At 43.7% G+C, this 23,924-nt stretch overlaps 2 protein-coding genes and 1 pseudogene across 6 annotated transcripts; all 3 read left to right on the top strand.

Moving 5' to 3' along the window:
* Window positions 1-382: 382 nt before the first annotated feature.
* Window positions 383-14,012, top strand: aclyb (ATP citrate lyase b). 5 transcript variants are annotated; one of them, XM_037463482.2, is made up of 30 exons: window positions 383-539; window positions 1,887-2,068; window positions 2,183-2,305; window positions 3,328-3,390; window positions 3,739-3,929; window positions 4,505-4,584; window positions 4,728-4,858; window positions 5,119-5,237; window positions 5,464-5,600; window positions 5,795-5,856; window positions 6,009-6,126; window positions 6,397-6,551; window positions 6,951-7,044; window positions 7,277-7,333; window positions 7,906-7,932; window positions 8,863-9,004; window positions 9,363-9,531; window positions 9,641-9,745; window positions 9,849-10,045; window positions 10,217-10,298; window positions 10,398-10,508; window positions 10,602-10,729; window positions 10,822-10,915; window positions 11,292-11,446; window positions 11,544-11,694; window positions 11,866-12,009; window positions 12,109-12,222; window positions 12,402-12,484; window positions 12,709-12,785; window positions 12,864-14,012. In XM_037463482.2, exons 2-30 carry the CDS (start codon window positions 1,910-1,912, stop codon window positions 12,956-12,958), a joined length of 3,363 nt encoding a protein of 1,120 aa, XP_037319379.2. In that variant the 5' UTR covers window positions 383-539; window positions 1,887-1,909; the 3' UTR covers window positions 12,959-14,012. The 5 variants fall into 5 exon arrangements, with proteins under 5 accessions (XP_037319379.2, XP_037319378.2, XP_037319380.2 ...); XM_037463481.2 differs by having other exon boundaries at window positions 7,903-7,932; XM_037463483.2 differs by lacking the exon at window positions 7,277-7,333 and having other exon boundaries at window positions 7,903-7,932.
* A 473-nt stretch (window positions 14,013-14,485) lies between these two features.
* klhl11 (kelch-like family member 11) lies at window positions 14,486-18,214 on the top strand. The gene is made up of 2 exons (XM_037463488.2): window positions 14,486-15,029; window positions 15,916-18,214. The coding sequence occupies exons 1-2, from the start codon at window positions 14,611-14,613 to the stop codon at window positions 17,501-17,503; spliced, it is 2,007 nt and encodes a 668-aa protein (XP_037319385.2). The 5' UTR covers window positions 14,486-14,610; the 3' UTR covers window positions 17,504-18,214.
* An 887-nt stretch (window positions 18,215-19,101) lies between these two features.
* Window positions 19,102-23,891, top strand: LOC119212755 (7-methylguanosine phosphate-specific 5'-nucleotidase-like; annotated as a pseudogene).
* The last annotated feature ends 33 nt before the right edge of the window (window positions 23,892-23,924 follow it).

The raw sequence follows: 23,924 nt of genomic DNA, 5'->3' as shown, positions 1-23,924 counted from the left end.
TGCAATGGCGTACTCAGATTAAATAAATCTTTGACTTTTAAAGATTTGTTGGAATGATTCAAAGCATAATTTAATTGACATCCTGACATCTTAAAAATATGTTGAACTGAAATAAATATTTTTTTTATAAATTATTTATTCATCTTTTATTATTTTATAGCACATGTAATTATGATCAAATAGGTTTCATTCCAAAAAGGTTTACTAAAAATAGTTATATAGAGAGAGTTGTTTTACATTTATGAACAATGTTTGTTTGAAGTCTAACAATTTCATTGGTGATCCATTTTAGGGGGATGCTTATTAAAAAACTGTGGGCGTAACCGGCAGCCCCACGTGGGCTCGTTTAAACCAATCAGGCGCCGGCAGCGACGCGTAATCGGTCGCCAGATTATGGTGCGACGACGGGGTGCGAGTGAGGTGGCGTCTGACAGCGGCAGAACCCGGTACCAGAACGAGTCGTGACTCTTCAGCTGCGTCGCGTTTGACCGAGACGAAATCCCGCTTACCTTCGAGGCGGTGCGACTTTCCTTGACGAGGTAACAATTTAACGCTAAATTATTTCTTTTAAACTCCAACCCGTGTTAGCTTCTCCCCCGGTTACCCGTTAGCAAACGGCTGTTCGCAGCACCGCGAGGCTACTGCTCGTTAGCCGGACAGGACTTCCAGGTTAGCCGCTGCTGTGCGGTCGCTCTGCGGAACCTGCTGTGACTGTCATCCTTCCGGCGTTTCCTATTACGCTTTCCTTTTAAGATGGAGGTGATAATTGATTGAACTGGGAATGAGCACAGCTGAAATTATTAAAGGCAAAAAAACAGGCTATTTCAAACTAACGTCTCTGCGCTGGCAGCGTTATTGTTTCCCGTCACATCTCTCCTTCGCCCCACAGAACTAGCATCCGTGCATCTCGCCTCCTATCTAGGAAGTTGTTCTTTTATTTACCCACAGTGAGCCCCGCTAAAGTATTGATTGAACCTGCTCGGCTAGCGAGTTAAGCCTGCGAAGTGGGTGTGGTGGCCGGTACAGGAGCTTCATTCACTTGCCTTGGCCCTGACACACGACCACGGAAGTTTGCAAAGGAAAAAGAGACGCTAACTTCGACCACTTCCAGGCTCCTCACGAGCACCAGCTGTGTCTGAAACAGTGCACCCCCCCCCCCCCCCCCCCCTCTCCTTTTTCTGGCCCCTGTGATCCTGCTACCTCCCGATCCGGTTCCCCCTTCACTTACAGTGACTCATATTTTACGGCTGTATGGCTTCAAACAATGGAGATGACCCGTGGATTATGGCTGGCTAAATACTGTGACATCTGGCTCTGAAAGAATGACAGGATAGCGTGCTAAGCTAAAGCCTAGCCAGTTCCCCCCTCCCTCCCCAGGGGGTCACACACACATATCACAGACATCTTACAGACTGGACTCTTGTGTTGGACGTAGCTGATGCTGAAACCGTTCCCATGAGGCCACAGAGTATTGAGTATTTCAGAAGCTGTAGTAACAACCCACCATAAAATGTTATCGTTAACACAAGTGCAGATGAGATAGGATGCACGTCTTCAAGGCTCAACGCTGCTTAGCTCGGCCGTTTGTCTTGTTCTGCCTGAAGTGCGTGTGGTGGAGGTGGTTAGTGGACCTGTTGGGGCTGTTCCATACAACCGGGACCGATGTGTGCTTTGTGTTGGCCGAGCCGGTTTGGCAACACTTGCAGTGGTGTTTGAAACGGGACTGTCGGTGCATCGTTTTGTTTTTGTTTAGGATCGTGCTCGGCCCTTATACCTGTAAATCAAATGCACAAAATGTTGTGACGTGTGTGTGTGTTGATCCTTGCCACAAACATGGGATGATGTTTTTACTCTGGAATGAACTCTTGGCATCCCTCCCTAAAAAGGTCCTGTGCTCACTGGCGCTGCCATGTCGGCAAAAGCCATCTCTGAGCAGACGGGAAAAGAGTTCTTGTACAAGCACATCTGCACTTCAGCTGCCGTGCAGAACCGCTTCCGCTACGCCAGCGTCACCGCCGAGACCGACTGGCAACGGCTCACGCAGGAGCATCCATGGCTGCTGACAGAGGTGAGGCAGCTGGGGCGGAGACGCTCTTGAGCTTCAGGTGGCTTCAGCGACGTTGAATTCATGTGGCTTGTCTTTATTATTAGTCTGATCCATCTTCCACTCGCTTCCCTGTAGCGGCTGGTGATAAAGCCAGATCAACTGATCAAACGGCGTGGGAAGCTCGGACTGGTCGGCATCAACTTGGACCTGGAGGGTGTCAAAGAGTGGTTTAAAGCCCGCGTCATGAGAGAGACCACCGTGAGTAATCTCTTGTCTTGTTGGATAATAAGCAGCACAGTGTTGCCTTTTTTAAGACAATGAAAACGGTAACGGATCCAAGAAAATGAAGGTTCATCTTACGCCAAAACACGGCGGAGATGAAGAAGCCATTTAATATTCCAAAACGCTGGTAGCTGTGACTAGCTGCCAGTCACACAGTAGAGGTATGCAGCTTGAAAGTAATTCCACAGCAGTTTGATGGCTGACGTGTCTTGATGTCGGTCTCGGCGCAGCTTCATTGGTCCCTTAGCTGACCTGTCATCCAGGCAACGAACAGTCACTCTTCTGTCTAGGACCAACAAGTCTGTCCCCCCCCTCCCACACGGTGACGCCATTTAATTTGCTTGGAATCTCTGCTCTGATGAATAAATTAAAAACACCACTTTGTCTGTCGGTGTACTAGCTCACCCAGAACATTTCTACTAATTTTGGCGTTTAGCACACGGGCCGCATTCCTCGCTGGGAATTGACTGTATATCTGTGTTGTAAATGAAGATAACGGTGCTACCTACATAGCCATGTAGTAAACCACACGGCTTCCGTATTGTCCTTTGTCCAACATCTGAGGAGTGTAAGTGTCCGAGCAGAGACCAGTTCTGAGCAGAAAGGTTGTTGTGTCCCGTGCTAGAGGCCATGTTTAGAACCGCCAGGTCAAAGGTCATATAATGCCAGAGGAGGGTCCTGGTCTATTCTTGTTCACCGTATACAAACATTATGTGTAGAACTTGTCTTTGCCATAAATCCACTTACTGACTGGGTAATTTCTATTTGTGTGTGTGTAATATAATATATATCAATCATTTTAAGGAAAACTTTTATGAATTATATTAATAAAATTTGCCATTTTCCTTCTATTTCCCTGTCAACACCAACTGGAAGTTGCATATATCAAGTAAAGATGACAAGACATTGTAAATGATTCCTGGGAGCAGAATGCCGTGTGCTTTACCTCCAACTCTATAACCAGGTTGGACTAACGGTTTGTGTTTTGTCTTAAATAGGTTGGAAAGGCAAAGGGTGTGCTGAAGAACTTCCTCATTGAGCCGTTCGTTCCACACACACAGGTAATGTCGGCTGGTCTCGTCCGCCTCCATCACGTTTATGTTTTGAAAGCCCAATCAAGTTTATTAATGTAACCTTTGAGGACCGATGGAACCACGCTAGCAAAGGAGACAAAAAGTACACCGTCTCATCAGCTCATTCAAAAAGAAAATGTTGTGCATTGTAATTAGGTCATCGTGCATGTGATTTTAATTTGGTTGATTCTCTTTTATTAAGTTAAGTTGTGCGTGTGCTTTGCTGCATGTATGACGGTCAGTTTTTCCTCAACATTCTACATATAAGTGAAAACCCAAGCTTGGCTGTTAGCAAACTAAATGTGTTTGCGTATCCTTGTGTTTGCGCCCCCCCAGGAGGAGGAGTTCTATGTGTGTATTTATGCCACACGAGAAGGCGACCATGTGCTTTTCCACCACGAGGGAGGAGTGGAGGTGGGTGACGTGGACGCCAAGGCTCTGAGGCTGTTGGTTGCAGTGGACGAGAAGCTGGGAGAGAAGCAGGTCATGGAGAAGCTCCTCACACACGTTCCAGATGAAAAGAAACAGTACGGACACATCCTTTTTTTTGATGCATTTTTTATATCTACAGCAGAAAAGTTTTCTTTAATCAACCTCACTTCAGAGAGACTTCCATGAGAGGTGCTTATCCACCACCAGCCAGATTTTGTGTTAAGCAGCAATATTTTATATATTCATCATCCCGAATAGCAATACCTGGTTTTAGTTTTAATTCATTACCAATATATGTTTGTGCCGACAAATCAGAGCCTTTCTCTCTTCACTGTAGTTTGAAGGTCTTTTAATGTTTTGGGGTGACCTTCAGCAGTGTGTTATTAGAACTTTGTTTTTGTTCTTTTACAAATAGCCTCCCTACGGTGCAGAGAACATGCTGACCTTTTTTATGATGCATAACATTTCTGTTAGACTAGTTCCTCACAAGCTCCACCCTTGGTAGTATATTGTGATGTTATCAGACTGGGAATTTGTTTTGGCATCACCATATGTAGTTTTTATTTTATGTAAAGAAAACAAGCACTGGTCTGCACTTTTTAATTCATTTTTTACATCTCCGGTAAGCTTTGTGTACTGATTTTAATGAACTTTTTTTTTTTCCCAAAAGAGTCTTGGCCAGTTTTGTAGTTGGTCTCTTTAAGTTATATGAGGACCTCTACTTCACCTACCTTGAGATCAACCCTATAGGTAAGTTTAGTATTATACTTTCTGCCACATTCATCTCACTGGTGCAGATTAAAAAAAATAGTATATATATATATATTACACTTTATCACATCATTAGAAAGTTGACTTGGTGGATAACACGCCTTTTTAATTTTGTCAACCAGTTGTAACCAAAGATGGAGTGTATGTCCTCGACATGGCAGCCAAGATTGATGCCACAGCAGATTTCCTCTGCAAGGCTAAATGGGGTGATGTGGAGTTTCCACCACCATTTGGCAGAGAAGCGTATCCAGAGGTGAGATCTGAAGTACAACAAAGCAGTTTTTTAATCTGTGTATTGAGGTCTTTGGTTATATAAATGTAGACATGGCATGTACGTAAATGGCTTTTTCATTGTCTAATCATTAGGGATGAAGAAATTGCCAATCTTTACTTTTTTTTTTTTTTACTGCACACCATTGACCGTGGACTGGATTTTTAACTCCCCCTGAGAACAAATATTCCAGATGCAGTGCCTCCGCCCTTGGCCTTATTACCACCATTTGTCTATTTTAGGAGGCGTACATAGCTGATCTGGATGCAAAGAGTGGTGCCAGTTTGAAGCTGACCCTGCTGAACCCTTGTGGCAGGATCTGGACCATGGTGGCCGGAGGCGGGGCTTCAGTAGTCTACAGGTAGGGTTTATATCGAGCCTTTCTAGCCAACAGGAGCTCAAACAGATGTTGTGTATGGAAGACATACCTAATAATAATATTTCATTCAAATAAACTTTTCAACTTTTGTAAGGCCACGTAAACACAGATGTGTTAAACTCAATGTAAACATAACTTTTGTTTGCTTCCAAGAATACTTGATTAAAAGTGCAAATCAGGACACACCACTAAATTCTCCATTCTGTAGTGACACCATCTGTGACCTTGGCGGGGTGGATGAACTGGCAAACTATGGCGAGTACTCCGGCGCACCCAGTGAACAGCAGACCTACGACTACGCTAAAACCATCCTGTCTCTCATGACCCGGGAGAAACACACACAAGGTCAGCACACTCGGCACTTGTTAGTTTGTTGGCCTTAAGCTCATGAAGTGTTGGATTATTCCTCTACGATGTACGTCCTGCTTGCACTTTTTTGTTGCGTCACACTTCACGGTGTCTGCCAGCGGCAATAGACGGCACGGCTGTCAAGCTGTTGTTGAGGGGGTCACATTTCATGAAACACTCGTATCCTGCAGGGAAAGTGCTGATCATCGGAGGAAGTATTGCCAACTTCACCAATGTAGCAGCCACATTTAAGGTAATAAATACAATGTTCATGAGACACTATTACGATAAACAAGTCTAAATGTTGTCTTGCACACTAAAAGTACATTTTCTCTTTTGACTTAATGGTTTACACACCCATGCAGATATTTCTGGAATTCTTACAGTGGACTTCTCTCTCCTCAGGGCATTGTTAGGGCCATCAAAGACTTCCAATGTCCTCTGAAGGAGCACGAGGTCACCATCTTTGTTCGACGTGGCGGGCCCAACTACCAGGAGGGGCTGAGGGTCATGGGGGAAATAGGTGAGTCGGGTGAAGCTTAAGATCACGAAAAAGAGTCCAGTCTGAGAGCAAGCGAGTGGAGTAACTTGACTGTAATATACTACTTTGGTATTATTTGGCGTCGAGCCCTTTTAAAGTGATTTTATTGAATCGAATTTCACCAGAAAGAGGGATGTGTTTTCATGGGTGACATGAGAGCATGAATGCCGGTTCAATTAATTCAATTATTTTTTTAATCCAAGCTTACTGTTTAAAACCTATTTTGACTAAGTAGTTTAACTCTTTCTGCAGGGAAGACCACAGGTATTCCTATCCATGTCTTTGGTACCGAGACCCATATGACGGCCATTGTTGGAATGGCTCTGGGCCACCGGCCAATCCCTAACCAGCCCCCAATGGACGCACACACCGCCAACTTCCTCCTCAACGCCAGCAACAGCGCAGCGGTATTTAAATTGTAACATTTAAATTGTGAATGGCTCTGTAAAGTGTGAGAGTTAAATAAATTGCTGAAGAATGACCTGTCTTCAAATACAGTAACATCAGGGATTGCACACAGGTATATGCAGTTTTTGTTCACAAGTTATTAAAGGCTTTGCTTGTTTAAGAGCATTGACTAACTTGTGTTACAATTTAGCCACGATTATTCAAACTCAAATCTTTGAAGGTTTGGACTTTAACTTGTTGTGAATAGCTGTCTTGTAAAGCATAACGTGATTTTCCTTTCGTATTGTCTGTGTTTGTTTTCTTTTTTTTTGTACTAAGATTTTATTGTGGTCATGAAAGTTAAAGTTCTATATTGTCTCAAATGACGTAAATGTTTTGCTTTTTATTTTCATTACCAGACTCCAGCGACAACAAGGACCGCTTCATTCTCCGAACCCAAGACGTCCGGTGAATTTAACCCGGCCAAAAAGTCTAAAGCAGATCTTCCAGCAGGTGACCAAACCCGCGGCGCCCACCTCCCTACTCAGTTATCAGCAGCATTCTATGTGCAGTACACCTTTTTTTGCTTTGTCCATTTCACTTTTCCTTGCTTTTCCTCCCTGTATTTCTTTCCTCCAAATGCTACTATTTTGCATTTTAATTTTTTCTGTAACTCCCACCTCCTGTTTTTCTGCCCAAACTTGTTCACTCACCCTCGTTTTTTTTTCGTGCTCGTTTTTCGAAGACTCTCTTCATTCTATACTGTGGCCTCTGAAGAATATGGTCACAGGCGATTGGAAAGGTAAGTGATAGGTGTGCCATTCCCTCTTTGCGCTCATCTGCTCATGCACTCGACACTGATCCGCCTCTTTTTCTTCTTATCCCTCGCCCTCCCTAAACTACAATAAAGTGTGACCGGCTGTGCAAGGCCTTCCTTTTGCATCACCACAGCAGTCCATTCTTCACCAATCATATTAATATTTGTAATAATTTATTTAGAAATTGGTATTTGTATTTTTTCATCTTTGGATTAATTAAAAACAGGAAAAAGAATTTTAGGTAATCCCCGAACCAAGCATAACTGTTTTATGATGCAGATACTCATAATTACAAGGATCTTAAATGTGTCATCTCTAGACTGATTTGTTTGTTGCAGTGTATGGTTTTATTTTGACTATATATAACTTTTTTGCTCCTATAGCAGCTGAACTTTGCATGGTCTTTCCTAAGGTGTGCCTTTTTATTTAAGTGTTTTTAGACCGCTCAGTTTACAGGATTTACTGAAGTCTGTTGAAAAAGAAAATGTATGATCTTAATTTCTTTTTGTGCTTATTCTTTTTATATTCTGTGTTACGTCCCACGGGGTCACAGAAGCTCAGGCCTCTTCAGGCTGCAGCGGAGGTATGGAAGGGTGTGAAAAACCTGTCCTCCTGCCCTCTCCGCCCTCTGTCCACTTCCCTCCACCTTCCCAGTTTTGTGTGTTCCCTGTTCCCAGTATGTCTTTTTTGCAAGGGGTGCTCTTTTAGGTCTCTGAATGCAAATGTTTCCTGAAATCTTCAAAATTAGTAAATTATCTTGGTACGACATTTAAGTATCGTGAACCATGGCAAAGGTTTCTTTAGTATTTTAATTTAAATTATAAGGAGACAAAGCAATGACCCACAACTGAACAAAATCAATAATTTGCTTTTCCGTGACCAGTTTCATTCTAAACCCATACATTTCATAATTTGTAATAATCCACCGATAAGTATTAAATTGAAATCCCAGCCATGAAGAAACCCTGTGAAACATTTCTCGTGACTTTACGGACCTCCGTTAGAGAAGCGGTCGTGGCACTGGACATTTCACAGCTCTGCACAACTTTGTCGGGATCAGAACCCAGAACCACAGGAGGAGGTGATTCTGGACAGAGAGGAGAGACTTGGGAGGACCGGAACTAATGTGTGGCAAGAATTGACTTAACCAACCACGTGGTACACTTACATGTTGACATTCTGTAAACCCAGATCTACTGCTGGGTTGTTATTGGGGAAAAATAATGGCTTTTCAGAGTAACTTGGTCACACTTTTATCTGAATGCAACAGCCGCATTTGTCAACTAAAAACCACGTGCAGTGCAAGTTTTGATGCTCCTTTTTTGCAGCAGTGCTTGCACTGGTGAGATGTTTTTTTTTCCTCTACCTCCTGTACCTTTTTGAGTGAGTTCTCTCCGTATTCTGCCTGTTGCCGTACCCATCCTGCTATATTCCTGAGCCCCGCCTCTCACCTCTAGTGATTTCTCCTTTACTTTCCCGTGCTGTAACTTGACTTGTCTCCTTTTTCTTCTAGCCAAACCTACGACACTCTTCAGGAAACAAACGAAGGCGATCGTCTGGGGCATGCAGACACGCGCGGTGCAAGGCATGATGGACTTTGACTACGTATGCTCCCGGGATGAACCCTCCGTGGCGGCCATGGTCTACCCCTTCACGTAGGTTCCCAAAGCTCTAAAGTTGTCTGAACTGACTTGACTTCAGAGACTTGATATTCCATTGATAATCTTAACTCTTTCACTGGAGATATCAATATTACTTAGGCCCTCCTTAGGGGTTTTGTTTAGCCCCTTTCCTACTTCCTAATTCCCACACCACTTATTGAGACCGCATCCATCTTTCAGCAACTACACGTTTGTTTAGTTCTGTGATAGTGTAAGTGACAGTCATAAAAATCTGTCCACGAAAATACAAATAAGGGAAAATATTTTACATTAATGATGCAAATCGGGCTTCCCTTGAAGTTGAAATGCATGTTGTTATTGATTTATTATCCACCACATTTGTTTACCCCAGTGGGGATCACAAGCAGAAGTTTTACTGGGGCCACAAAGAGATCCTGGTTCCGGTCTATAAGAACATGGCTGATGCCGTGAAGAAGCACCCTGAGGTGGACGTCTTGATTAGCTTTGCTTCACTGCGCTCCGCCTTCGACAGCACTATGGAGTCCATGCAGTACCCACAGGTAGGACGCTATATTGTGAAATAGGGTTATGTACAAGCCCACACATCATTGTATAAACTCATGAGATTCAGACAGACTTAAAAGTTGTCTCATCTAATTGTGTTTTAAGATCCACACCATCGCCATCATTGCTGAGGGCATTCCTGAAGCACACACGAGGAAGATAATCAAGATGGCTGATGAGAAAGGTGTCACTATCATCGGCCCCGCTACAGTAAGAAGCCATGTTTTACCATCAAAGACAATAACAAAAAAAAGCGGGTGATCAATTTCAACTGGCTCACGTAACTTGATACCCATTATTTTCCGCCTCGTAGGTTGGTGGCATCAAGCCCGGCTGCTTTAAGATCGGCAACACGGGTGGCATGCTGGACAACATCCTGGCTTCCAAACTGTACCGTCCCGGCAGCGTGGCGTACGTGTCGCGTTCCGGGGGCATGTCCAACGAGCTGAACAACATAATCTCCCGCACAACAGACGGCGTCTATGAAGGTGTTGCCATCGGAGGAGACCGGTACAAGAAACTTATTACCAGATATTTGCTGAGCAGTGAGAGAAAGTTGAAGCCTAGTGTCTGAAAATGAGTGCCTAGATTTTAAGACGATGCATCCACCCGTTCCACAGAAACACATCGTCCGCGGCACGGACCTTTTTTAAGCTCTTGTGTTCTCTTCTCTTCATCCAGATATCCGGGCTCCACCTTCATGGACCACGTCCTACGCTACCAGGACACTCCAGGGGTTAAGATGATAATCGTGCTGGGAGAGGTGAGCGTCTACACAAATGTTTCCATTTTCAGATTAACAACTTAATTTTGTTATTTAATACACTTAATATTTGGGCAAAATATATCTCTGGCTACCCAGATTGGAGGCACAGAGGAGTACAAGATCTGCCAAGGCATCAGAGAGGGCAGGATAACCAAGCCTGTGGTGTGCTGGTGTATTGGAACCTGTGCTACCATGTTCGCATCAGAGGTTTGGCTTTGTTGCAACAACAAAAAACAACTTTGGTGTAATTCACAATTTGATTAAGAATTTTTAAGCTCAATCCGTCTCTGCTGTGTTCAGGTTCAGTTTGGCCATGCGGGGGCCTGTGCCAACCAGGCTTCCGAAACCGCAGTAGCCAAGAACCAGGCCCTGAGGGACGCTGGCGCTTACGTACCAAAGAGCTTTGATGAGCTGGGGGATGTCATCAAGTGAGAAATGCATCACGTTCATACCAGAGTTTATCATGATGTATTTTCTATCACTTGTTTTTAACAAACGTTTTCAATTTGTGGTGACACAGGACCGTCTATGATGATCTGGTGGCCAATGGTACCATCGTTCCTGCCCAGGAGGTGCCTCCCCCAACTGTGCCAATGGATTACTCTTGGGCCAGGGTAACTTGATCTTTACTTCTTAGTAAACCCCAACAGCAGCTGAATATTTAATGGTCGTCAAATCTTGTAAAGCAGCAATTTAAGGATCATGGATTTGTTGGAATTTCTAAGTTATTTTATAATTAAAACTTATTTTTTAAATAGATTAACCTACATTTATGGATACGGCCACATTTTGTAACAGAATTGTGACCGTTCAAATAGAACTTAAATCAGTGTCCTTTGGTGGACAAAATCTTTTACCCCGTACATATCAGTTATTTATAAGCCGGTTCTGAGCTCGGCTTTGTACCGTAGGGACATTTATCTGTTCATCACCGGTGTGTCCGGAGCCATCTTGAATCTGTTTCACTCTCTACTGGATTATTACCACCAGGAGTTGGGTCTGATCCGGAAGCCGGCCTCATTCATGACGAGCATCTGTGACGAGCGAGGCCAGGAGCTCATCTACGCTGGCATGCCCATCACTGAGGTCTTTAAAGAGGAGATGGGTCTGGGAGGAGTGCTGGGCTTGCTTTGGTTCCAGCGCAGGTCGGTCTGAAGACTAGACGACGGCAACAACCGTTTGCTGATTAACCTTAATTACAAATACATATTTTCGATATATTTAAGCTGTGCTTCTGTTTAGGTTGCCGCGATATGCCTGCCAGTTCATTGAGATGTGCCTGATGGTGACTGCTGATCACGGGCCGGCCGTCTCCGGCGCACACAACACAATCGTCTGCGCTCGCGCTGGCAAGGACCTTATCTCAAGCCTCACCTCTGGCCTGCTCACCATCGTCAGTACTGCTCACACGCAAACACTTCTGCACATACACTATGCCGCCAACACACACAAAAAAATGAAAGTAAACTGAAAGCCAACATTTGGCTTTTACTGCCCACTTTGACAACGTGTCTGAAACGGTGGTTTCTGCACTGAAACATGATGTTGTATTCATAAATTCCAGGGGGACCGTTTTGGAGGTGCTCTGGATGCCGCTGCAAAGCAGTTCAGCAAGGCTTTTGACAGTGGCATGCTGCCCATGGAGTTTGTTAACAAGATGAAGAAGGATGGCAAGCTGATCATGGGCATTGGACACAGAGTCAAATCGGTATGCAGTGCTTGGTTTTATTTCTATCCATGCATGATATGACTACTTTAGATTTTATATCCCTAATGAATTAAAAATGTATTCCTTTCTTTTCCTCAGATCAATAACCCAGACATGCGGGTGCAGATTCTGAAGGACTTTGTTAAGCAGAATTTCCCCTCCACCCAGCTGCTGGACTACGCCCTAGACGTAGAGAAGATTACCACCTCCAAGGTACTTTCCACCAGAATATGGCAAAGTTTAACATAATCATTATTTTCTACCTTGAAAAATAATACCCTAACAAAATTAAATGTTCAGTATCTTTTGGACTAACCTTTACTGCTTTTATGTTAAAATTGCCTAATCACTTGGGTGTATTTCTCTGACAATTTTATTATTTTTTTTTCCAGAAACCCAACCTGATCTTGAACGTAGACGGTTTTATTGGTGTGGCATTTGTTGATCTGCTGAGGATGTGCGGTGGCTTCACAAGGTAACATGTGTTCTATCGTTACAGCTCTGTTTTACTATATTGTCATTTATTTTTTTGTAAAGAATATCAGCTTCCACAGTAGGAATTACAGAAATATTAGTTTTATAATCCCCTTTTTTAAACTGAAAACATTCTGTTGCCAAAAGTCTATTGCCTCATTTCTTTGATTGAGAGCACGCAGTCTTGAATTGTTTTCTTACGTGAATGTTTTAAACTGGTTCCAGAGACGAGGCGGACGAGTTTGTGGAGATCGGTGCACTAAATGGGATCTTTGTCCTCGGACGTAGCATGGGCTTCATTGGTGAGTCCCATCAGCTGCAGCAGTGACACTCAAGTATTCTCAAAATAAGATATCTAACAAGTTTCTGTCTTACATTAGGACATTACCTGGACCAGAAGAGGCTGAAACAGGGTTTGTACCGCCACCCCTGGGATGACATCTCTTATGTGCTACCTGAACATATGTCCATGTAACTCCCACGTTACAGAATGAATACGTTTCCACGTGTGATTGCCAGAATGAGTCTCGCATGATACGTACTGTCAGAGTATCACAACAGTGGCCTGGGCAAAACATTGCAGGATGATTCTGGAAAATGGAAGTAGTTTTTACTGAGAAAATGGGGAAGGGGGGTTATATTTGTAGATTTAGTTTTTGGAAAAAATCATTTAAACTCAAAGCTGTAACTTATTCCGTTTTGACCAGACACAAACCGATGCAAACTACAGCGGTTGCAAAGGCGTAACGTAAATTGGTACTTTTAAAATAAATGGCCAGGACTCAAAGGACATTACGACCCGTAATCCTGCCTTACGGATTCTGATCATGTGATCTGCTTAAACTCAACGATACGTTTCGTTTTTTATATACTACTCACAAAAATGGCATCGGCATTTTGCTGTTTTAGGCCACATGAAAGTGTGCTTCATTACGCTCCCTGGCTTTGAGTATTGCACCTTAGTTTAAATAAAAGAGAATTTCAGTTTTGGATTCCTTCTCACCTGCTAATGACAAAGAGCTTTGTCATCACAAGATAAACCAAAGTTATGTTCAGTTTGTCATCTTGTTTAAAATAGAGATTGGTTGACATTACAAAGCGTATCTTAAACGAAGACTCAAAATATGACTTAAGGGTCACTCCGATTATTGTTTCCCAGATCAACCAGACTAGTGGTGAGTGAGTCTGCTATTGTACATTAGATACAATTGAGGCGTTCAGGTCTTTTACAAAGTATGATTTGAACTTTTGTAAAAATCATTCAAAAGGGAAAAAACACGTTTAATGACTGAGCACATTGTCTTTGAACGCATCTGTTGGTGAGGGTCCATGAAAACTGTTCACTGATTGCAGATAATCATAATATTGCTCTAATAGAATTTTCCAACTTTCACTAAAGTATTTGCTCCAACACAAACGCTTTGTACTGCCTGCTGTGTGTGATCTTTGTCTTTTGCTCTTTAACTGTGAAAAGTTTTTTTTTGTAATATGCTGCAGATGTTAGTATAATAAAAGACTTGTATACTTATTGTTAAATTTGTCTTTTCTAATTTAATCTGTTTACAACTTTTATACTGACGTTAAGAATAACAATTTCACATAATAAGCGAATTAAACATGTACCGAAATTAGTGAACCGTATTAATGACGTACTCTAGATTACTGATTAATGGACAGAATGTAGGATTAGTTTGTCTGCTACTCTAATATGATGCAACACATGCACAGCGCCAGCAAATCCACAGCGCGCATGCGCAACTCCAGTGCATCCTTTGGAGCAAAAGTTTGATTTCGCTGAAATCAAGGAGTTTCAATGCGTGAAGAAATGACATATAAAAAGCCATTAGATTTCAGACTGTTCTTTATATGCGTCCGGGATATAAGTCGCTTGTGTGCGCCAAGGTTTTAGCTTGAGTCTCAGCCTCCCATTGACTCACCAGCAAAAAAAAAAATAGAGCTCGAGCTTGAAATTTCTAAAATACGGAAGTGAGCGCTCCTGTTTTCCGACTGAACGCCGCTGCGCATGCATGCCATATTTTTTTAATGTGTATTTGCCTCTGTCATTTACGCCTATGAGTTATTCCCAGAGCTAGTTCGTTTGCCTCGGACTCCCGGTCCTGCTTCGGCATGTCGGCGGCAAGAGAGCGGAGCAGCGGTCCGACAGGTGACTCGGAACCGCAGGAGGCCGAGGAGTTCACCTGCTCGACCCACTGCTCGGAGCTCTCCCGCAGGCAGAACGAGCAGAGGAAGTCGGGGCTCTTCTGCGACGTCACGCTGGTCTTCAGCTCCGGAGGAGGTGGTGGTGTTGGGACGACCCGGACCGTGTCCGCCCATCGCTCCGTGTTATCCGCGGCGTCCGAGTACTTCAGGCTGCTGCTGGGCGGACAGTTTTCAGAGTCCGTGTCCGGGCGAGTGGAGCTGAAAGAATGGAGCTCCGCCACGGGACCCGAAGCGGAGACCGTGGAGGGTGTTATTCAGTTTATGTACACGGGACACATCCGGGTAACCACCGCCAGTGTGCACGAAGTGTTGGAACTTGCGGACAGGTAACCACTTTAAACTTGACAATATATAAGAACATAAATCAAATATAATACCCCCCCCCCCGCCCGCGAGGTAATGAGCCACACCTTGTCCTCATTGCAGCAGCAGGTGTGACTCCCTCACCTGCGGGACTTGGCACTCTTTGTTCTCTAGAACTAACTATATCGCTGTATTGAATTGAGGTAGATGCTTTAATTTTTGAGGACCTCTCACATTTAGGATTTGCTTTCCCAACTGTTGTCACGTTTTTCATATTTAGAACCATTTTCAGGACTCATGGGGTCGTTTTGATTTTATTTTTCCCGTATTTCTCCTCGATTAGAATTATTAAAACAAACCGTGGTGTTTCTCCTCTATTAGAATCGTTAAAATAAACCGCTGTAGACGTTTCTCTAGTTGTATTGTTACAATAAGACAATACCATGACTCAGCACATCTGGAAGACATTTTTATCATTTTGGCCTTGACTCTACCTTAAACAGGGTCTTAAAGTACAAAGAACCCTACTGGTTTGCCATCATTGTTTCATAATTTGACCATGCAGAAATTAGATTAAAATGTCGATGTATGTTTCGTCTTACTTTGTGAACACTGCAGAAACCCTGTACGACATTGCTCATCACTTTGTGGCCTTGCATTAAAGAGGCAGTGATTCTAGACAGAAAACTTGTATTCGTCGATAGTCGATTCGTCGAAGTGTGAATGATGAATGTAAAAGTTGAGCTACAGCTGTTTTAACTTCACATTCACAGCTTCCCAGGGTAGTGGTTTATGTCAGGCCCAAGTTAGTATGCAGTATCCGCTTTCACCACTTTGTTAATTCTGTCCAACCGCCCTTATTGTACGGTTAATTGCTTCCAGTCTGATAACTACGTCATGTTCACTCAGGTTCCTGTTGGCGCAGCTGAAGAACTTCTGCGGAGCGTTTCTGATGGAGAAGTTGAACTTATCCAACTGCATAGCAGTGCACAGCCTCGCCCACATGTACACCTTGGACCTGCTGGCCCAGGGAGCCGCCAAGACCATCCGAACAAACTTCAGCAAAATCATCCGCAACGAGGAGTTCTTCGCGCTCCCGTTTCACCTGGTGCGGGACTGGCTGTCCGACTCTGGAATCAACGTGGACTCTGAGCAGGAGTTGTTCGAGGCCGTGGTCAAATGGGAGCGCCAAAACGCCGAGGAGAGAGGGCCGCACTTTGAGGAGCTGTTCGCCCTTTTGAGACTTACTCAGATTTCTCCCTCCCACCTGACGCGGGTGGTGAGAAAGGAGCCCCTGGTGGCAAACAGTGCCGCGTGCCAACAACTGGTGTGCGACGCCCTCGAGGTCCACGCCATCCACGCCGAGCACCTGAACCGATCCGCTGACTGGGAACTCCACGCGACCTACGATGCAGCCATCCACCCCCGTCTCGGCCAGAACATGGACGTGATCATGGTGGTGGGTGGCGTGTCGGAAGGCGGCGACTACCTGAGCGAGTGCGTGGGCTACTTTGTCGCCGAGGACCGTTGGGTTAACCTGCCGCACCTTCACAACCACCTGGATGGACACGCCATCGCCGTCACCGACAGCCACGTGTACGTGGCCGGCTCCATGGAGCCGAGCTTCGCCAAGACGGTGGAGCGCTTCAACCCCAGCCTCAACGCCTGGGAGGAGGTCAACAGCTTAGACACCCGCAAGCACTCCTTCGGCCTCACCTGTGTCAAAGACTTGCTGTACTGCATCGGGGGCCACGGCAACTTCAGCGCGGGCTTTAAGGACGTCACCGTCTTCAAGCCCGAGCTGGACGAGTGGCACAATTTGGAGCCGGCGCCGAAGATACTGCGCGACGTGAAAACCGTGAGCGTAGAGGACCGCTACATATACGTGATGGCGAGGACTCCCGTGGACAGGGACGACGAGCACGGCCTGAGCACCCTGACCACCCGCTACGATACGGAGAGCCGCGCGTGGCAGGAGGCGGACTCCCTGCCGCTGATCGACAACTACTGCGTTTTTCAAATGGCCGTCGCGTCCACCAACTTCTACCACACGGCGTCCTGCTGCGCGAAGAGCTACGAGGCAACAGCCGAGGCCGCCGAGCAGAAAACGAGCAAAGACATCAGCGACGACATCCTGGGGAGCCTCCCTCCGGAGGTCCTCAGCATGGAAGGGGCCGCCGTCTGCTACCTGGGCGACGACATATTCATCATCGGCGGATGGAGGAACTGCAACAACATGGACAAGCAGTACCGCAAGGAGGCCTACAGGTACTGTGCCGAGAGGAAGCGCTGGATGCTGCTGCCCCCCTTGCCTCAGCCGCGGTGCCGCGCCGCCGCCTGTCACGTTCGCATCCCGTACCGCTGCCTTCACGGTTGCCAGCACTACCCGATGCCGCAGAACCTGGCTCGCCAGCGAGAGCGCATGCAGCAGATGCAGCAGCTCCATCGCCGCACGCTCACTCTGCGCAGACAGCTGCAGTCTCAAATCGAATGTTGAGGGATTCCTTTAGTTGGTACTTCATTTGCTGATAAAATTGTTGTTGCTTCCATGAAACATGTAGCTTATTTATGTTTTTGCGTTTGTTTAGATGAAATGCCTGCATATCCTTTCATTGGCCAGGTTTTTAAAAAGAATTAGGTTTTTAAGAATTAGAAACGATTCTAAATGATCAGTTTCACATTATATTATTGGCTCACGCCTTACTTTTATTTTGCTAGAGATCTGTAAAAGTTGCTGACTTCAAGCAACTGTAACCTGTGAACAGCTGATGATGACGTCATACTGTATGTTTTGATGCAAGTTAGTTGCACCTGGAATCCAAGAAGAGTTCAGCTTTGAGATGTAAACTTAGCAAAGTAGATTATGTCTGTTCATTGTGATGTTTTCCAGAAGAAAATCATTAATTAAAAGGAGTTCAGTTAGAAGATGCGGTATAACAACTAGCTGAGTTAACTTTTTACTCCTCTCTACCTGCACCTTTTTGTTTTCTACCTCCAGTTTCCGTCATGCTTGTTTGCACTGTATCTAAATGTCGATCGTCTGCAGTGTGAATGTTTTGTGACTTTAAACAGATGATCATATATCAGAAGTTTTGTAGCAAGTTATGAGCAAAGCACATATTGGGGAACAGAGTGTTCAATGATTATTGGTTTCCCACTTTTTTGTCATTCCAATGGATGCTTTATAAATATGTATCAATTCATTTTAGCTTGTTTAGAAAAAGAAGCTTTTTTACGTTCCAAGTTTGCTGGTCTGTTTTTCCCTTTGAAAATAGACCAGCGTGGTCATGATCAGATGTCCCTTTAGGCGACATTAGCTCCATACTGTATTTTTTTTTTTTTGGTCCAACTTTATGTTTTAGGATTATTGGCTCCGGTGGCTTTGTGCAGTTATTTTGTTTGTTGGTTTTAGTGGACTTTTTTTTTTCCTTCTTCCAAAGTGCCCCAGGCAGGGTTAACTTTCTCTTAACTTTGTCTTAATGCAGCACAAAATGTATTAAACATTTTACTTCAGAGTTTGATGCGTTGCTGCATGGTTCTTGAAGTAACTACTTCGTTTGGTGGGGCGAACCATGGTACAGAGTTTATTTTGGGAAGTAGGAACTAATTTGTTTGACATTATGTATTTTTAACAGTTGTTCCGAGACAAAGTTAACATTCCTTTTAGACTCTTTGGCTCTTCGTTAGAAAATGGTGAGTTAAGTTTATTGGTTTTAACGGCCAGCTGTTCGTTGTTTATCGGAAGTCAAACGAACCTTTTGTGTTTTGTGTTCCCTTGTTAAAATAACTACAATTTGTTTTCAATTAAATATAGGGTACTAATGTCAGCTTATAATGAATAAAAACGGTGGGTTTACCTTGAATACCGACTGCTGCACGTTACCATCAGGAAATGGTTATAGACCATAAATTAATTGTTCTAACATCCAACTTTTTGACTTTACTCATTATCATTGGAATTTTTTTTTTGCATGCAGTGAAACTGACTATAATACCCTTCTGGGTCCCAATGAGAATCAATTCGGTACCAAATCACCAGTTGCATCTCGGGAAAATCTTGAAAATGACATAACTGTAAAGTAAATGCTTACAAAAATGTGTTTCTTCCTGCAGATATACCATAACCCCTGGATCTACACACCGGTGCGGACTGTCCTGGCGATCTGGCACCAGCTTACCAAGAGCGAGGTGAGGGAGCTCTCCTGAAATTGTACCCAGCCATGATTCTGATTGTCCTCCTTTTCTGCTCACTGTGTCTGAATAAACATGCATTTTTTCAGACTAAATTCGTCTCTGCTCAGATCCCAGAGCTGGCCAAGTGATGAAGGAGCGCAGCAGGGTGGAGGAGACAATCTACGCCATGCAGCGAGCAGGTGCAGGCAGCCTGCAGGCGAGTGTTTGTTTTTTCCTGGAATTTAATAGTTACAAATACAAAAGCAAAATGAGTGATGGGTGAACTGCAGAACTAATATTCATGTTTAGCTCTTTTTCTAACCATTTCTAAGTAGAGACCACATATAAGTTGGCCCTATAGTAAAGAATCCAGAAAAGCCTTTCCCTTTTCAAATACATTTTTTGGGACTGAAATAAAAATGTTCCTCTACACTTCACCTGTTATCTTAGACCTTACAGTAATTTTGATAACCACCTACGTGGATTTTGCCCGAAAATGTCCATGTAGTTATGACAGAGTTATAACCCAAAGTTTCAACTGAAAAAAAGTTACTGTCTAATCGTAACATGAATTTTCTGAGCGCCAACATTTGATCCGATGGGTCATATTTCCTCAGGTAATCTCACACTTCGACATGACACTGACCAGATTTGCCCACAATGGAACGAGAGTTCCCACCACGCACAGTAAGCAAAATGACTCTTTATTATCTGGCACTATCTCGTCCAAATATTGTTCTCTTGATGTGGAGGCTGAATTTTTACATTATTAAATCCAAATTATTGTTATATCAGTTTGCATTATTTTTAGGGCCGGGACTTTAGCGCGTTTCATTTACAGAGTTGGACCCACACCCAACCCACACTGCATCAGATGACTGGTTTAAGGACCAGGGTAACTAAGTCCACGTCTGAAAAAATAACCAATGTTCTGAATGTACTTGAAAGTATTTGTCTACTAAAAAAACATAGTTTACAGAAGGTCTACTTACCTATAGGCTACCTGAATTTCTGAAAGTACTATATTTCTAAATATGCTATTGCTACACTTGTCTGCTGGAATTGGTTGAACAAAAATAAAAATCCATGTGAAAAAAATTACTTCTCACTGTTCTCAGGTCAAATATTTATGCAATTAAAATGTGATTAATTTCGATTAATTAATTAATTAATTAGAATTAGACTGGAATGATCTTAGATGGAGCAACCTACACGTCCCTGTCACTAATGCCAAATGCCCCAAATTTCTTACTTACTTTAAACCGTATCTGGGTTCAACCCTCAAGGGACATGGTGGCTCTTACTAAATCCTTTTTTAGTTTTGGGTAACTGACCTTTATAAAAAATCATAATGGGATATTGCCCCAGAGACGGATTGGTGCATCTTGGAGGATCAACCATGCTATTCATCCTTCCTGGCATTGGTAAAGGCACAAGTGAGTTGAATGTAACAGAGAATTGGAGGGTGGATGCACTAAAAAGGGTAAACAAATCTACACCCTGTGCCAGACTGTCTTAGTTTAAGGTTGTCCACAGGATGCCACAGGATGAGATTGAAAAATGCCCTCAGAGGCTGTAATAAGTTTCATGTCAGTGTGACCACTGAATGAGACACATCTGCTCATCTTTACTGACTCATCCGGCCTTCTCTCCCGTCAAAAAGGTGGAACCCTATAGGCTACGTAGCTATGGCTAAAGAGTGCTAAAAGGCTAAAGCAAAGCAATTAACATCAAATTAAATTCATCAGCAAAAGATTCTTCATCATTCTTGACAATGCCATCATAACTCAAGTGAACGCGCCTTGTGTTTCTGCATAACCCCTAGGGTTCACTTCTCTGAAACAACCGTGGGGACAATGCCCCCACTACTACCTCCGCGGTAGTGTGCTCAAGACTTGGCACGAGCGGGATTTGAACCCACTGGCGGTGCGCACAGAGGCTTCTGGGCTCTAGCTTGCACCCCTACACTACCAGTCCTGGTCACATTTTGGCAACTTTGATTCTCCTATTTAACCTTGAGCATGTGAGTTAAACCTCAAAAATCTTTTAAAATGCTTTTTCCTCATCTGTGCTTGAACCCACAACCTTCAGTTGCAGTGCAGGGGCTTATGTCAGCAGCTCTTCCACTGTGCTACTTCACCACACACTAACCAACCCTTTGTTTGTTGTATTTAACCTTGAGATTGCTACTCAAAACTCTTTCAAAGGAGACGTGATGTCTGCATGAAGGGGCATGAACCCACAACCTCAGACAGCAGGTTGGAGCCTGCAGCCCTTCAGTTGTTCCCTTGTGCTATTCAAGCACATGCCTCATTGTGTCCGTTTACTAAACCTTAAATCTGTTTCAAAGTTTACAGTTTGAAGCCCTGACTGCAACCAAACCCTCCTTCTGAGAGAGCAGGTTTGAACTGAGGATCCTCCACACTTCAGCCTTCCTGCTATCTCCCTGCACTGTTCCACCACACACCTGTTGATGCTTTTGAATCCAACCTCAATTCTCATAGCTATGCAACAAGGAATTCACATCGAGCCTCAAGTATCACCTCAATGCAAAACAATTAGCAGCTAGCATGGACGTAAGCCCGAAAATAAAAATCCAGGTGAAAAAAATTACTTCTCACTGTTCTCAGGTCAAATATTGATGCAATTAAAATGCGATTAATTTCGATCGATTAATTACAAAGCCTCTAATTAATTAGATTAATATTTTTAATCGAGTCCCGGCCCTAATTATTTTATTACGGTGCCTTTCCTTTGTTTTTCCAGACATCCTCGATAACCGGTGGTTGATTGACGATTGCACTAAGAAGGTTAATAATAGTATTTTGAATACTTTATTGACCGACAAGTCACACACTGCTGTGTAGTGGTTGAACCATAACACCGTTTGTTTATTATACTCCCGTTCCGAAGCCTGAGTACGAGGTTACATTTAGGTTGCTCTCTGCAGGTGGACTGAGGTGCATGAGCTGCTGATTCAGCAGAAGATCAGGAAGGACATGCTAGCCAAGGCTGTAAAGGAATCCAGTGCAATGCTCAGGTAAGCAATGCGCTCTAACCTAACATCAACCGAGACGCAGCAGGTTGCACCAATTGGTCTTAACAAACATTTAGAACACAAAAGAGAAGACACTAAAAATGCCAAAGAGCAAATTAAACAGTGGTGTAACTATAAATGAAAACATTTTTTCTGAAATGTTCTGATACACTGAAGGTTCAAGTGTTCCTTGATGGGTTGAAAAATAACAATACATTTTGTGTGTGATTTCTTTAGGGACGGCTACAAATTGTTTTTCGACCATCTGACGGAGCAGCGGGTCCCTCTGCTGATCTTCTCTGCTGGAGTCGGAGACGTCCTGGAGAAAGTAATTAGACAGAACCACGTTTTCTATCCCAATGTCCACATCATCCCCAACTACATGGACTTTGACCAAACCGTGAGTTCGCTGGCACCTTGTTTCACTCGTACTTCATACGTTGCTCAGTAGGTATAAACTGGGTTCCTGCGTATTGTTGGAGGTTTGATGCAATTACACGAAAAGCATTATCAGTTTATTGATTTCAAGGCATGCAAAACAGCTGCAACATGTAGGAGTTGCATCAGCTTAATAAAAGTAAGCTGGTGTAATATTTGCAATCATTTCATTTTTTTTCTAAATTGCTATCTTTAAGAACTTTTATACCTCTCCTGATTCCTATTAATGTACCTTTAGTCTAACATAGATCAACATGATTTCACTCCATGTGTATGCGAGTGTCTGGTAACCTGAAGCTGGAGATTGTGTTTTTAATAAGGGAGTCCTGAGAGCCTTCAAAGGCCAATTGATCCACTCCTTCAACAAGAGGGAAGGAGCTTTGTCCCATGCCGCCGGCCACTGCAGGGTCGACCCAACGTTCTGCTGCTGGGAGACTCTTTGGGAGACCTGACCATGGCCGACGGCGTGTCCGAGCACCAGAACATCCTCACCATCGGCTTCCTCAACGATAAGGTGAGGCTGAGGTCTGCTCTCGTTCCCTATACAGACACATGTGGTTTCAGGATTTGGGTTTTCTAGTGTCCGTCTCCTGTGTCTCTCAGGTGGAAGAGAGGAAAGAGTCGTACATCAACTCTTTTGACATAGTGCTGGTGCAAGACGAGACGATGGACGTCGCCAACGCCGTCCTCCGATACATTACCTCATTGAGACACAAGTAAGAACGTTGTGACAACATTCACCACGATGGACACGTCACTTACCTCAAACCACACTTTTTAGTGTTTTAAATACATTCAACTTATGTGCGGGCAAAGACTTAAAACCTTTACAAAATGTATTATCTGGCCATTTTTCTACTTTCTTCAGGTGTGTTTAGTGTGTACTGGATCCAGTTTACTTGCAGAGTAAAGCTAACTTGACGGAGCTATCCAAAGTTATTGTCCTTTTAACAATGTAACGTGTTGATGTCCACATCACAATCCTACAGGATTCCCTAGAATTTCAACTGGAACATTGTGGGTGCTGATAATTAGTATTTTGTTAGCAGGCATAATGATCTTAGACAAATGAGGGTCCTTGGTCATTTTTCATGAATATAACACAGAAGCTCCAAATACCCACCTTTTGCACTATTTTCTTGAATTAAAAATAATCTAATTCAGAAAATATTACACCATGATGTAAGGGAAAAAGTCCCTTCTTGTCTTTTGAAGTTGTTGTTGAATTAAAGCAATAATTCTCATCACAGCTCCTGGGTCTCTACACCAT

This window comes from Pungitius pungitius, chromosome 21 (assembly GCF_949316345.1).
Source record: "Pungitius pungitius chromosome 21, fPunPun2.1, whole genome shotgun sequence".
Lineage (NCBI taxonomy): Eukaryota > Metazoa > Chordata > Actinopteri > Perciformes > Gasterosteidae > Pungitius > Pungitius pungitius.
This window is presented reverse-complemented; position numbering and strand designations above follow the sequence as displayed.